Consider the following 15,558-nt stretch of genomic DNA (forward strand, 5'->3'; position numbering starts at 1 on the left):
AGTTTGGGTAAACTCTGGGAGTTGGTGACGGACAGGGAGGCCCTGATTTCCCTGGGACTTCCAGCCTCTAGGACCGTGAGAAATACATTTCCGTTGTTTAATCCCCTGGCCTAAGGTATTTTGTGACGGAGGCCTGAGCAGACTGAGACAGTCGGGAATGCATTCACATGGTTCAGTGTTGAAGAGGCGCAGAAGGGCATCCAGGGACACCGTGTCTGAGGGTCCTGGTGACTTCAGTTCCAGGGTGATGCTGCCACTTGAACGCACACCCGTCCGTGTACCAAGGGTCCTGATGCTGGACGCCACCGTGGCTCTGAGGGGCATCTCTTCATACCCGAGAGCTCTAGCATCACAAAGGAAACACTGATCAGTGTGACCATACCCAGATGTAACACTTTTGTTGCTGTCGTTGAGTAGCTGATCAGTCATAGCTGACTCTCTGACCCCATGGCCCTCCAGGTTCCTCTGTCCATGGGATTTCCCAGGCAAGAATACCGAAGCGCGTTTCCATTTCTTCCTCCAGGGAATCTTCCCAACCCAAGGTTCAAACCCATGTCTCCTGCACTGCCAGGCTTTATATTTAGATTTTTTATATCTATATCATAAATATAAAATTTTATGTTTATATATTTATATTCTTTACTACTGAGCTACCAGGGAAGCCCTATAATATTTTTATGTGTCCACAAATACATAAATAAGTTGAAAGTTAAACTTAAGCCAGGAGGGAGTTGTCACAGAAATGGCAGATCATAGTTAATTTCTGAAATTTACGAGGAGCTTGTATACAGAATAAAACAAGACCAACCATCTGACCGAAAAATGAACACAGGACTCATCGGGCGGTTCGGAGAAAGGAAAAGTACATTGCCAGTAAAATTCGGGCAGATGTTGAACCTCAGCAAAAATTAATGCAAATAAAATACCTTGGAGGTTCATTTGTCAGAAATATAAAATATTTTACAGATTGAACCAGCCTCATGTTGGTGAGGATGTATGAGTTTGTGCATCCTTTTGTGGAGGGCAGTTTGGAAATACTTATCAAGTGTGTACCTTGATTCTCCACTTTCAGGAATTTTCTCTATAGAGATATTCTTAAAACACACCAAGGACGTGTATCAAAAAGTTATCCGCAGGGGCTTCCTTGGTGGCCAGTGGTGAAGAATCCACCAACCGAGGCAGGAGTCACGGGTTTGATCCCTGATCCGGGAGGCTCCCACGTGCCGCGGAGCGACGGGCCGGTACCTTGCAGCTCCCGAGCCTGTGCTCCAGGGCCTAAGCTCTGTAACAAGAGAAGCCACTGAAGTGAGAAGCCTGGGGACCACAACTGGAGAAACCCCTTGCAGCAGTGAAGACCCAGCGTAGCCAGAGACAAATAAATTACTTAATTTAAAAAGTGATCTGCAATAAAAGCAAGCTATAAGCAGCCCACCTGTCCATCAGCAGTAGAAGGAGAAACATCAGTGATTTAGATTCTGATGGGGTCCGCTAACGGAATACTGTGAAGCCACTGGGAGCAAAGAGAAGCTCTGAGTGCCCACAGGGAGGGTCTCCACGGTACCCCTGGCCCTGAGCGCACATGCGGGCGGCAGGGCACCCCGCTCTCCTGTCTCCTCCAGGCCTCACTGTTTACACGGTGATTGTGTGTGTGTGTGTGTGTGTGTGTGTGTGTGTGTGTGTGTGTGTGTGTGTGTGTATGTGAATATAATACTTTTATTTTAAACTGTGTTCATTAAGGGACTTCCCTGGTGGTCCAGTGGTTAGGTTTCCATGCTTCCACTGCAGGGGGCGTGGGTTCGATCCCTGGTTGAGGAACTAAGATCCCACATCCTAAGTGGCAGGGCCAAAAAAATTTTTTTTAAATGTGTTCATTTAAAACTCAGTAACTGGTGAAAATACGGGTGGGAACTGGGGAATTTCTGGTTGTCGGAAGCTCCTGTTGGTCTGCGGGTCTGTGAAGGGCTAGCGATGTCCACCCCATGACAGGCAGGCCCAGGCCGTGTTCCAGGGAGTGAGGGTCACGCAGCCAGGCCCCCACGGCGGCCTTGCCACTGATGGGCAGCCTGGGTCTGGCATGCGTCTGGGGCAGAGGCGGTCAGCGTGGGCTCCCTGGTCAATGGAAGCTTCCAGAATCCCCCTGCCACGGTGTGTGGGGGGGCAGTTAGGCCACGGGGAGGACGGTGGAGCACAGCTGGGGGCAGACTTGATTACAGGATCAGAGCCCAGTGTTGTCTGGGGGGCCGTGGGTCTGCGTGGGAACCGATGGGCTGGGGGCGCTCTGAATGACCCTGCCTGCTCCCCGGTCTCCGACGAGCCCAGGTCATGCGGGTGTGGGCGTGGGGAGGGCACGGGGCCCTCTCAGCATCCTCGCTCCTTCTAGGTGGGGCTCTTGGAAGAGCGCTGGGCTCAGCTGGGGGCTCAGAACAGGCTGGGGTCCGAGAGCCACTCATGGCTGCACATACCCCTGTCCCCCGCCAAGGGCGGGGACCCCGGGGGCCCAGGACAGGGACAAGCTTGGGGCAGCTCAGCCACCTGGTGCATTCAGTGGGGAGGCCCCCAGGGTGCTCACCACCCTTTGGACGGCCCGCCGGGCGCTGGGTGCCCTCACGCTGGCAGGAACACCACGTGTCTGATCACAGCTCGGCTCCAGGGCGGTTCCCGGAGGCCCCAGGTGCCCCCGGGTTTGGGTTTAGCAGCCGGTTCTGCAGTAGCATTTGTGGCCTGGGCGGGGGAGGGGCCCTCCACTCCCCGCTTCTCCTCTCCCCCACCCTCCCGGACCCTCCCCCCCAGGCTGCCGTGTGACCCCCTCTCTCCCGCTCCGTCCCCCCAGGTGAGCACTGTGAGGTGAACGCACGCTCCGGCCGCTGTGCCCACGGCGTGTGCAAGAACGGGGGCACCTGCGTGAACCTGCTCATCGGCGGCTTCCACTGCGTGTGCCCCCCCGGCGAGTTCGAGAGGCCCTACTGCGAGGTGACCACCCGGAGCTTCCCGCCGCAGTCCTTCGTCACCTTCCGGGGCCTGAGGCAGCGTTTCCACTTCACCGTGGCCCTTGCGTGAGTCCTCGCGTCCCCGCGCCCCCGCCTATGCTGGAGGTTGGGGGGTGGTCTCGGGTCTCAGAGCCGCCCTCCGTCCGCGGTCGCCCTGGCTGGCGCTGCCTGCAGGACCCCATGCAGATAGAGGATGTGGCTCCTGATTCAAGGGCTTCCCCTGTGGCTCAGCTGGTAAAGAATTTGCCTGCAATGCAGGAGACCTGGGTTCGATCCCTGGGTTGGGAAGATCCCCTGGAGAAGGCTCCCCACTCTAGTATTCTGGCCTGGAGAATTCCATGGGCTGTATAGTCGTGGGGTCACAAAGAGTCGGACACAACTCAGAGACTTTCACTTTCACTTCACTTTCCCCTGATTAGAAAGTGAGACATTTCCAGTTGCCAACAGCAGAGCGTTAACGAGCTTGGGGCCCGGTTTCCCAGCTCCCACGCCTCTGAAGCCAGCCCGGACGCCCTGGTGCTGCCCGCCTGCCACCACGTGGGCACTTCTGCCATCCAAGGGCCCAGAAATAGGGGGATAGGGCTTGGGACTCAGACCCGGCGTAGGCTCCTGTAGGGCCACGGGCGAGCTGGGAAACCGCGGGTGGGCGGCCTCACCCCTTTCAGCCCTGGTCCCTTAACCCATGACGGCGTGCAGGCTGACTGTGCACTCGGGCCGTTCTTTTATTTTTGCATTTCTTTCTCCAAGAGAATTTAGATTTAACTTGATTTTTTAAGGTCTATCATTTCTACTGTAAAGATTTTTCTCAAGTTCAACTTAGTAGAATAAGGTGTATTTTGTGTTTGGTGAGTGTTTGGGGACGCAGTCTTTGGGCACACAGTCTTATGGGAAAGCACCATCCATGTCCCCCAGAACCAGATGCTTGCTCTGAGCTGCCCTTTGGAGCTCGGGGCCTCTCGGGACAGGATGGGGCAGCTCCCCTCCTGGGGGTCCTGCCCCACCCAGGGAAGTCCTCTCCTATTTCCCCCGCCCCCCCTTGCACTCAGGTCCTCTGAGTCCCTCACCCCTGTGTCTCCCTGTCTGGCTGCTTCTCTCCCAGTTTCCAGCACCTCGGCCTGGGCCACCGTCCCCCCCGCCCACCCCCCTGGGTGATGGCTGTGGCGTCCTCGACTCTCAGCCTGCGCCAGGGGGATCCTTGTCGGACACGTCTGCCAGGCCTGCCTGCCACCCGGGGTAAAACCCAGCTTCTGAATATGGCACTCGGTGGCCCCGGTGTGCTGACCCCTGGGGACCCCAATCCTGGCAGGGGCCGCCCTCACCTCCTGATGCTCTGGACCTGCCCAGCCCTGCACGGGTGCTTCCTCAGCCCCTCCCACCTGCCCCTATCCCGTCTCCCGCCGCTTCCTTCAGGAAGCCCCTGTGAGCAGGCCGGGCCACGCCTGCATTCCAGTGCTGGCCGTCCAGCGTTTGGCCATAGCCTGCTTGTCTGCTGCCTTCAGCCTCCGATGCCCCTCCTTGCGGGATCAGGCTGCCGTCCACCCTGCCCGACCCTAAGGTCCTGCAGGGGACACGTGGTTAACGTGGGGGCTTGCATCATTGGCGGGTTTTCTATGTTGTGGCCCAGCTCTGCTCACTGTAAACCCATCCTCCACACTGGGTGGCCGGGTGGGGACCTGGTGCCCTGATTTTTTTTTCCCAGTTGTCGGATGGTTCGATTGGGCTCAAGTCTCTGAAGCAGATGCTCGTCCTGTGAAGCCTTTAAATGGCCCTTTGGGCTCCCTGGCTGGGACCGGGCTTCGGCCCCAGGACTGCTGTGCCTGTGTCTGTCCACCCGCTGGCCTGAAGCTCCTCACGGGCTTCTTGTCCTGCGTCCTGACACCCAGGGGCCCAGAGGCCAGGAGCGGCTGGCTGGGAGTTCCATGCCGACACGGCGTGAATGCTCACTGCTCCCTGCCTGTAGCCTGCAGACGACAGGCTCACTGGGGGGCCTCCTGGTCTCCCAGAGCAGGGGCTGTTTGGCCTGGTGGCCGTGGGAGGGATTGAGTTGCAGAGGGCAAAGCTTCCAGGCATTCTGAGTGATCTGGAGTGCCAGCCGGGGGCTCTGCAGAGGGGGGCAGGCCCCCGAGACCCCGGGCCCGCCCACCTTGTCCAGCTCCAGCCCCCCGGGAGATTCTCGGGCTTGGACGTCTGCACTGGGTACAGACGGGTCCTCTTGAAGGGCGCTCTGTTTAGAGATGCGGGTCCCTGGTGAGATACCTTCTGGGCTCTGCCCAGCTCATCACAGACCTCAGCGTGGACCACTCAGTGGCCAGCCTGCTTATCCTGATCTGCAGGCATTTCCCCGTTCAGCCCTCTTCCTGAATCGTCCTCGGAGGCCAGCTTTAATGAGACAGCAAGAGTGGCTCTCACCTGTGTGCACACCTGTTCTGGATCCTTTGAGCATCGCCCCCTTTCCCGGGAACTTGGAAGGAGGGTGGAAGACGCGGCTCTGCTCGGCCCCCTGACCTGACTACAAGGCTGGAGTGGTGCTTAATTCCAAGAGGAGTTGTGAGGTTTGGGCCGTGCAGAGCCCGCTGTCTGGGGGTGATCGCCCATGTTCTGGTGCACGGTTCGCGGCTCCACCACAGCCTGTAAACCAGCGAACCAGGGTCCCTCTCGGCGTGGAGAGGGCGCACGTGAGTTGGCACTTGCTGTTGCCCTCCCACCCTCTCACAGGGCCCCAGCGCCTGGCCCTGGCCCTGGTCCTGGCCCCGCCTGCTCCCAGCCCGGTCCCTCCTCCGCCCGTAAGTCCTGAGCTCAGGAGGCCACCGAGTGGGCACAGCCTTCCAAACAAGGGCTCCTCTTTGGCACCCTCACCAGCTCTGTGTGAAGCGTGGCTGGCTGTTTAGGGCAGCAGGCTCCCGTGGGTGCCCACCCCCAGGTCAGAGGTGCCCTGTGTCTGCTGGCAGAGTCATTGCCCCAGGTGGTTTCGCTGTGTCTGTGGCCATGGCCGCCCACCACTGGGCATGACCAGCAGCCCTCTGGCGCGGGCAGTGCAGCCCGTGAGCTGCAGGAGGCTGGCCTGAAAGGTGACCGGAAGTCCTGGTGGGGGCAGCCCATGGATGCAGAAACCGGCAAAGGAAGCCTGGCGGCTCCGGACTCAGAACCTGACGAGCAGGCGTGTTTATCTAGATGTCCCTCCAATGTCGTGTGTGTCCCATGCTTGGGAAATGTCGTATTTCAGGTGATCATGTGAGAATGATTTAGGGACGGTTTCCCATGTGCCTGATGGCGGCTAGGGTGCCGAGGTGATGCCAAATCAGGGAGCGTTTTGCATCAAAGGCCGAATCGTGAGAAGTCCCCCAGAACGTGGGCAGGGCCGGGAAGGAGCTGGCCCCCTGCCTGCTGAGGGCCGCACCGTGAGAAAGGTGGGCTGGGGCGCCAGCCCGGGGCTTTTGTTTCAGGCAGTTTCTTTGGAAGCAGCTTCTCCTCTTTCTGGTTTCTGTTTGCCCAGGGCTTGGGCTCCGGGCCGGGCACCCCCCCGCCTGCCTCCTTTGTCCTCTCTGCTCCCCGGCCCCCTCTCCAGGCTGCGGTTTCTGCTTCTGCCCTTTCTCCTTTGGCGCTGTTCAGACCCTGCCTGGGGCCCCGGGGCCCTGCGTTCGCTCTTCCATCCTGGCAGTGCAGGAGGCCCGCCCCCAAGGACCCTCCCGCACTGATCCTCTGCACCGGCTCCCACCCTGGTCCAGAGACCCACACCCGTCAGACTTGCAGAAGGGGAGCAGGTGCGGCCTGCGGGTCTCAGGAAGCGAGCCGCTGTTAGTTCAGCTCCTTTCTCCTTCTGCCTGCTGGCTGCACACTCAGAGCCTGCACTTGGCTCTGCGTGGATTTTTAGGGTTGTCATTGGCGCATGCTGCCTCTAAACCGAGGGGCTTCCAGCTGCGGGCAGGAGCTGCCGGTTCTGTGTACCTCAAGTGGGGAGCTGGGGTCAGATGCCCGAGGCTGGCTCCCACAGAACCCGGCCGCACGAAAGCGGGTAAACTGACCTGGAATCAAAGGAAGGACTTTTCCCGCTTAACCTCGTGGGAGAGGGACATCCAGCTGCCTCAGGAAACAGTCTTGCGTTTTCCCTGGGGTTTGCAGGTTCTCTGTAACCATGGGGTCCAGGAGGCGTCGTGGCCACGTGGTGTGTTGGGGACCCTCGGCTCTGATGATAGCGGCCTCCTTATCGGGTAGGAGGAGATTTCTAAGGCTCTTTGTTTCTTGTCGGAGTTAAGTGGTTTTTTACTCTTGATGCTTCAACTCTGACGGTTTTCATGCGTCTGTTGGTTCACGGGAGCCCCATCCATGCGTGGATGCAACACACTGGTGTTACACACTTGCCTGGACCAGATCTTTCTTGTTTGGTCTTGGAAATGCAGCCGTGAATGAGAGTCATCATCCTTCCCCTTAAAGGATCATGTGTCCTTTTGTAAAAATTTTTTTATTTAAAAAAGTGGGCTGTGGGCTCTTTGTTGCCTGACCAGGGATCAAACCCTCACCCTTGCAGTGGAACCTTGGAGTCTTAACCACCAGACTGCCAGGGAAATCCCAGGAGCACGCGTTCTCATAAAGGAACAAATAAGCAGGAGAATTTCAGAAATGAAATGAGTGATGTGATAGACTATGGGGGGGGGGGCACAGTTTAGGTAAAATGAGTTGGGAAAACACAACTGCAGTGACGCCTGGGGGGCCTGCAGAGGCGGGGAGTTCACCCCCTGGGCGGGGGCCAGCAGGTGCGGAGGAGGCCCCTCCGGGGGCAGGGAAGGGGCAGAAGGACGCAGTGTGGCTGTGGCTGGAGCCTGGTGGTCGAGACGAGGGGCTCTGGCCTGAGCTGGTCATTGGCACCCGTGTCCCATGCCCTAGGGGCACACGCGGGTCTGCCCCCCCCCGAGCAGCGGGCGCCCTGCATGTGTTCCGTGCCCCGACATTCCCCGTTGGTACAGTGCGTCATCCTTCAAGGGCATCATACGAAGGTTGTGGTAACCAGGTTTCCCCCAGAATCTACTTTGCTCCTTCCAGAAAGGAACATTGCTAATTAGATTTTGTGCTATTTGTATGCTAAGCTGCGTCCAACTCTGCAATCCCATGGACTTTAGTGCACCAGGCTCCTCTGTCCATGGGACTCTCCAGGCAAGAATACTGGAGTGGGTTGCCATGCCCTCCTCCAGGGGATCTTCCTGACTCAGGGATCGAACCTGCATCTCTTGTGTCTCTTGCGTTGGCAGGCGGGTTCTTTACCGCTAGCACCACCTGGACTGTCAACTTCTGATGTGAGAGAGAGAGTCCCAGGGGCCAGAGTCTTTGCTGCGCGTGGCCTGTGCTATCGCCCACTCTGGCTGGGCCTGTCGCCCTGGGCAACGCCCCGCCCCCGCCGGCCACCTGCAGACCTTCCACCCTGGGGTCGTTCACTGTGCCATGTGCTCTGCCCCCCAGGTTTGCCACCCAGGAGAGGAACGCGCTGCTGCTGTATAACGGCCGCTTCAACGAGAAGCACGACTTCATCGCCCTGGAGATAGTGGACGAGCAGGTGCAGCTCACCTTCTCGGCAGGTGAGGCCCCCCGCGCGGGAGGGAGCCGCCCTCGGGTTGCACCCCAGGCGCTTCGTGGGTTAAAACCACCCCATCCTGCAACAGCGCCTTCTAGCGTGCCGACCCCTGGCTCTCCGTCTGGGAATCCGTCCTGTGGCCTGGTGGGGGGCAGTCCCCGAACGCACTGTTCGTTGCAGCGTTGTTTATGATGCTGCAGGCACAGCTCAAATGTCCAGAGACTGGGGGATCCTCGCGCCCTCTGTAGGGTGAAAATATTGACAAAGCCACTGAAAACGTTTTCCGGGTTGCCGGGGAGAACGCAGGTCCAGACGGTCGGGGGGACTTCTCGCCTTGGTGGTCTGCTCACGTCTCCTCTCTCCGGCCCCCGCCCCGCAGGCGAGACCACGACCACGGTGGCGCCGCAGGTCCCGGGCGGCGTGAGTGATGGGCGCTGGCATTGGGTGCAGGTGCGCTACTACAACAAGGTAGGCCTCCTCCTCCAGGCAGCCCCCGCGGGTGCCCTGCGGCTCCTCGGGCCCGAGACACACAGACGCTGAAGTTCAGATAAATGTGCCGGCTGGCAACGTTCTTTAGGAGACCAGCATCTGCTGAGGGTCTGTGTGAAGATACCCAAGCCCTGCAGTGTCTTGGATACTCCCTCAGGGAGCGCTGGGACCCCAGAGATCACCCTGCCCCCGGGGCAGGACGCAGAAAGAGCTTATTCATTGCGGCTGCCTTGGCCGAGTCATTACTGGGGGCTGAAATCCCAGGCCATTCAAACACAGTCCCAAGGCCTAAACCTACCCGGCCTCCCTGGATGAAACCTGAGAATCAGAAGGCTCTCCCAGGAAACGCTGTGAAGGTCTGGGCGTTTTTGGGGGGTTTCCTTTCATTTTGCTGTTTCTTGACTTGTAAGGAGACTCCTTGGTGGTTTTTGCATCAGAATGCCCGCTTTCCAATTGCAGGGGATTTGGCACGCCCTCTTTTCCTTCCTGGGGAACTCGAGGGCGCCTCCCCCTCATGGCGTTCAGCCACAGATTTGGGCCTGGCTTGGCTCGCAGACAAGGGGTCCCCGCTCAGTAAGGGATATGCCCGTGGAGAAAGAGCACTGCCTTTCAGCCTTTGGACACCGTGGGGATCTAACTCTCCACGTCTCCATCGCCCTGAATGTGTAGCCCCCAGCAGTGATCGCCCCGCACGGTGCCCCTGGTTTTTTGCTCCCAACCTGAGGACGGGCGCTCCCCTGTCGCCCCGCCCTGGGTAGAGGGTGGCCGGGTTCTGACTCGGGTGTGGAACTCGGCGCTGCGTTAGTGACGAGGGCCGAGGTGCAGGTCTAAAGTGACGCGGGGGCTGGCGTCCCTCTCGGGAACGTGAGGACCAGGTGGGCAGTGTCCACAGCTGCCTGGGACGGCCGCCCCGCTCTGTTAGGCCCGGGCCGTGGTCTTGGCAGTGCCTGCGTTACCTGACGCATGGCTGTGTGTGCAAGCTAAGGAGGTGGGCTGGGGGCCGGCTGGGGGGCCCAGAGGAAGGCAGAGCGCCCCCAAAGACAATTTCCTCGCTGCCCCATCTCTTGTGCGGGAGCCTCCTCCTACGGCTGTGCCCGTGGCCGATTGGGACAGTCATTAGCCAGTGCTAGGCGCCCACCTGCTGCCCACTTGGAACAGCCTCGTGTGGCCACGGTGGGAGATGAAGGGTGCGGGGAGACCCTCAGAGCCGCCTCCTGCTGACCTCCACTGGCTTGAGGATGGACGGATCCTCAGTTTGGGTTTTTCTCTCTGCGGGGTCTTAACCCTCCCAACCTCCTTTCCCCAACTGCTACCCGTGGGACTTTCTCACCTGATTCAGCAGCTCGGGAGGAAAGCGGGGGCCCCCCTAGGGAGTTCTGCCCCACAATCCGCTGGAGGTTAGATGCTTTCTGCCCCGTCTCTCCGCCCTGGAGGCAGTGTGCTCAGCAACCGTAGGAGCGCGGGGCAGCAGCTCTCGGCTGGTGCAGGTGTGAGGCCTGCCCGAGCCTCCTGAGGGGTCAGGAGCCCACGGCACGCGGCCCCGTGCACCGAGCAGGGACGGTCGGCTCTGACCGCAGGGCCTCGATGTGCTCCAGCCAGTGGGACAGTGGACGGCCCTGATGCCCCAGGTCGTGGCGATGGCTTACCCGCGTCCAGGCGGGACCAACAAGAAGCCGTGTTGGTGGCAGGGCTCCTGCAAGGCCGACCCCCTCCTGGCCCACGGATGGGGACACAGGGGTCAGTGGTTTTCTGGCTCAGACACGTGTGGGCGCTTGTCGGGATGCTGCACACGCCCTCGAGTAGAACGTCAGGAAGGTTAAGAGTCACAGCGGCCTCTCGGGCCACTCGGTGCTCCAGGACCACATGGCAAGGGCGTGGTGCCCGCAGGCTGGCCTTCCTGCCTCCGAGGGCCAGGACACAGGGATGGGCGGTCCCTGCTCATCCTCTGGGGGGGCTTCCCCCCAGCAGGGTGCTGAGGAGACCCTCGGGGGCCCCCCGCTCCACGTCAGGGAAGCACCCGCGGGGCCTCCTTCTTCCTGCTTGTGTGGGAAACATCTCTCGGGGCCGGCTGAAGACTGGGCTTGGGGGCTGAGTCGGCCTCGACTGCCCCAGCAGGGTCAGATGCCAGTGGTCCTAGCTGAGCAGAGACAGGACCTCTGGCTCGGCCCGCCCTGCCCTGGTCCCAGGGCGTCCATCGGCCTCCGCCTTTGCCCCGCACATGGCAAGGCCTGCCTGCTCACAGTGCCCCTGCAGGTGGCACCGAGGAATGAACTCCTTCCTGAAGGTTCCCCGGGGAGGAGGAGCCCAGGAGGCCTGGATCCCTGCCACCCCCACCCCCGCTTCCCATCCCAGGCGGGTCCCTCAGCAGCGCCTGAAGCAGACCCTCGGTGCGGGATTAGGCTTCTCCTCTCGGGCTGCTCAGCTATTTCCTCTCTTGCCCGAGGCTGCCGGGTGGAGGAAGCCCAGCAGTTTGCATGTAGACCTTGAGGCCTCCCCTGTGGTTTGCTTCCTCGCACAATGGGAAGTGCTCGGGATTAGGGACGTCTGTCTCGGGAGCTTTGTGTCTCTGGGGGCCAAGGCACTGGCTTGTCCAGATGCAGAGGCCCAGCCCTCCTCCTCCCTGGGGCCCAGGCAGGGTGGCTTGAGCCCGTGTGGAGGGGCTGCGGGGGGCCCGTGGCTGCAGGGGGGCCGTGTCACAATGCGACCGGGGGGCAGGAAGGAGGGCAGCCGTGAAGGTGGTCTGTACCGGGGGGTCGCTCTGCTCTGCAAGTGTTTGTTCTGTCATCCACGTTGTGTCTGATCCTCAGGGTGGGTCCTATGTGGGAAACCCCTGGGGCCCCATGGGGCCTCTCCCCAAGTCCACGGTTGCCCTGGAGCCTGTCTGGGCTATTTTACCAGTCACCCCAGCCCCTGCCCCCAGAAACAGGCGGAAACCTCCCCAGGATGGCTCCAGGAGGGCTTACGACCAAAGGGGACAGGGTGTGGGGCTTCCATCCATGTGGGCAATGCAGGACCCAGGGCTGTGTCCACCTTGAGGCCAGGAGGGACTGGGAGAGGGCAGGGTGGGACCCGGACAGGAGGGGTCCTGGGGAGAAGCCCCCTGTGCAGAGAAGTAACCTCCTGGCAACGCCCCCCACCCTCAATATCCTGTTAGGCCTCCCACTGGCCTAAGGCAGTCGAAGCAGAGGACATGACCCCTTCATAGCGTCCACGTGGGTTGGTCCCCCAGGCAGAAAAGTGAAAGAAAGGGAAGGCGAAAGTCGCTCAGTCGTGTCCAACTCTTTGCGACTCCGTGGACTATACAGTCCATGGAATTCTCTAGGCCAGAATACGGGAGTCGGGAGCCTTTCCCTTCTCCAGGGGATCTTCCCAACCCGCGGATAGAACCCAGGTCTCCCACACTGTGGGTGGAAGAATCTTACCAGCTGAGCCAGAAGGGAAGTCTCCCAGGCAGGGAGTCCAGCAGTCAGTTCACTTTCTGTCTTTGCGTGGGGTGGCATTTTAAGCGAGAAGGGCCGATGGCAAGATTCACTTTCAGTGGAGCTCGGGTGCCCGCTGGAGCTGGGTGTTTTCCTGGGAAGGTATTTTAAAGGCAGACACTTTGCACAAACTTGTTGAACTCTGTCAGACGCAGGTGGAACCTGGGGCCCCTCTGCCCACACCGCCCATGGAGGTTTGGGGAGGATTTGGAGGGTTTGTGGTCTGGTGAAGACCTGCCTGCCGGTGCAGGAGATACAATAGACACAGGTTCGAGTCCTGGGTTGGGAAGATCCCCTGGAGAATCAGATGACAACCCACTCCAGTGTTCTTGCCTGGGAAATCCCATGGACAGAGGAGCCTGGTGGGCTACGGTCCATGGGGTCACAGAAGAGTTGGACATGACTGAGCACCCACTCAGACACACCCATGTGGTCATCACCTGGTCGCAGACGTCTCTTCCTCCGAGGCTGTTGTGCACGATCAGTAAACGTTTCTGGAGGGGTTACTTGGAGGCCCTCGCCCTGTCCAGTCAGGCTTCTGGGGCGCAGACACGTCCGCCAGGAGGTGACTGACGGGGTCCTGGGTGGGGCCTCGGCAGGCGTGGCCTGTTCTGGTCCCAGTGATTCCGGGAGGACAGCAGGGTCGTCTCCGGTTGGTGCTGGAAGCATCTTCGTGCAGTGAGAGTCCTGGCCACGCGGCTTCTCCCAGTGCCTGCATCCCGGGCTTCTCGCCGAGCAGGGCCTCCGGCGTTTAGGGTTCCGGTGACCCAGCGGGAGGGGCCGCTGGCTCGGGGCTCACCGGGGCCGGCTCACCCCGGCGCACTCATCCCCGGCTCGTCCGCGTCCTTCATGACCTCTCGGGTCTGTGCTGCACACCGCGTTCCGGGGGGTCTGATTGCCTGATTGTGGGTGTTGGAGAAGACTCTTGAGAGTCCCTTGGACTGCAAGGAGATCCAACCAGTCCATCCTAAAGGAAATCAGTCCTGGGTGTTCATTGGAAGGACTGACGCTGAAGCTGAAACTCCAGTACTTTAGCCACCTGATGCGAAGAACTGACTCTTAGGAAAGACCCTGATGCTGGGAAAGATTGAAGGCAGGAGGAGAAGGGGACGACAGAGGATGAGATGGTTGGATGGCATCACTGACTCAATGGACATGAGTTTGAGTGGACTCCGGGAGTTGGTGATGGACAGGGAGGCCTTGCGTACTGCAGTCCATGGGGTCGCAAAAGGCTGGACACGACTGAGCGACTGAACTGAACTGAACTGATCCACCCCCAGGATCGGGGGGCTGCCTCTGCTTCGGCAGATATTCCAGAAGACTCAAGGGCTTCCACCCAGAACCTTGTTTCAGGCTGGTCTTCATGGAGGTGCTCCTGGGGTCCTGCAGACCTGCTCTGGGTTCACACCCTGGGTGGGGCTGCCCGGCCTCCCAGGCCCTCCCTTCTGCCCTTGCTTTCATGCCTTTGTTCACTCGCTAGTACATGGAGCAGTTATTGAGTGCCTGTTGTGTGCCGGGCATTGTTCTGGGTACAGGAATCCATAAAAAAAACAAAGAGATGAGACTATTGTGTAGGTGTGTGTGTTCCAGAGGGTGTGGGGGTGGGAAAGGGAGAGACAGTGAGCAGAGGGAGAGAGCTCGAGGGAGGGAGAAGGTCCGCTTTACCCGCAGAACTCTGCATCCTTTCCGTAAAGACAGGTATTTAGAAACCAGGATTCAGGTGCGGGATGCACTCATTGCTCCCAGGGTGTCTCACTCCCCGTCTCTCCTCCTGGGGCCAGGAGGACATGTATATATTTTTGTACAGGGGTGTGTGTATGTTCATATACACTCATACTGAAATTCATGTTTCTTTCTATCTCTACTTATTGAAAACTGAATTCCGTTCCAACACCACAGAATCATTCTAGTTTTTTTCCCCTTCCATGTTTGTCTTTTCTTGCTCAGTGAGAAAACCTGTTCCCATTGCCCTCAGGATAGTTCTTCATTGACTCAATCCACCATCGTTTAAACGGCTTCCAACCCCACCAGGCCTCCGGCTCCTCACTTGCCCTCGGCCCCCAGCAGGCCCCCTCCCCTGCCGCCCTCCTCGTTCAGCCCCAGCCTCTTGACTGCTGCCTCTCTAGGCCCTGAGTCTACCCGCTGACTCCAGCAGGTGCTGGGAACAAGGGACCTTCACAGAGATTTGACTCAAGTATTCAATTATTCAGAAAAGGGAGGAAGGAAAAAAAATGAAGGAAGTTTGTTTAAATTTTTTTTTTTTTAATTTAAAGGGAATGAAAATACAAAATGCCAAAATATGTGGGATGCTGAGAGGGAAATTCACAGCATTTTATACTCATTTTAGAAAAGGGCTGTGCTAGGCTGTGCTTAGTCACTCAGTCACGTCCAGCTCTGCGAGCCCGTGGATTGCAGCCTACCAGGCTCCTCTGCCCTTGGGGACTCTCCAGGCAAGAATACCGAGGCTACATCTCAAATCAATAATCTAAGTTCCCACTTCAGTTCAGTTCAGTCGCTCAGTCATGTCCAACTCTTTGTGACCCCATGGACTGCATCACGCCAGGTTTCCCTGTCCATCACCAACACCTGGAAGGTTCCCACTTCAAGAACCTCCAAAAAGAAGAACAAAATAAACCCAAAGCAAGTAGATGGAAGGAGCGAATGAAGACAAGAGCAGAAACCAGAGATTTTTAAAACAGGAAACCAATAGAATCAACGGAACAAAGAGCATTGGGAAAACCAGTAATGTCATCAAACTTCTAGCAAGAAAAAAAAGAGAGAGAGAATATAGATTAGTAGTATCAGGAATAAATTCTCAATTCCTTGAAACACACACACTGCCATAATTCAACCAATACGAAATAACTAATTCAAACAACTACGTTACTATTAAGGAAATTGTACTTTAAAAACTCCCCAAAATGAAATCTCCAGGTTCCAGTGGTTTCACCTGAGAGTTCTATCAAATGTTTCAGGAATTACACCGATTCTGTACAGTGTGTTTCAGAAAATAGAAGAGGAGGGAACATTTCCAGTCCGT

General features: G+C 58.6%; 1 protein-coding gene across 1 annotated transcript in view; it reads left to right on the plus strand.

Moving 5' to 3' along the window:
* CELSR1 (cadherin EGF LAG seven-pass G-type receptor 1) overlaps positions 1-15,558 on the plus strand; it is a 162,720-nt gene that overhangs the window by 71,504 nt on the left and 75,658 nt on the right. Inside the window, exons 3-5 of the mRNA XM_061125630.1 lie at positions 2,831-3,053; positions 8,439-8,554; positions 8,930-9,018. Of these exons, the coding sequence (XP_060981613.1) occupies positions 2,831-3,053; positions 8,439-8,554; positions 8,930-9,018 (428 nt within the window). The remainder of the gene's footprint in view (positions 1-2,830; positions 3,054-8,438; positions 8,555-8,929; positions 9,019-15,558) is intronic.

Source organism: Dama dama, chromosome 22, assembly GCF_033118175.1.
Source record: "Dama dama isolate Ldn47 chromosome 22, ASM3311817v1, whole genome shotgun sequence".
NCBI lineage: Eukaryota > Metazoa > Chordata > Mammalia > Artiodactyla > Cervidae > Dama > Dama dama.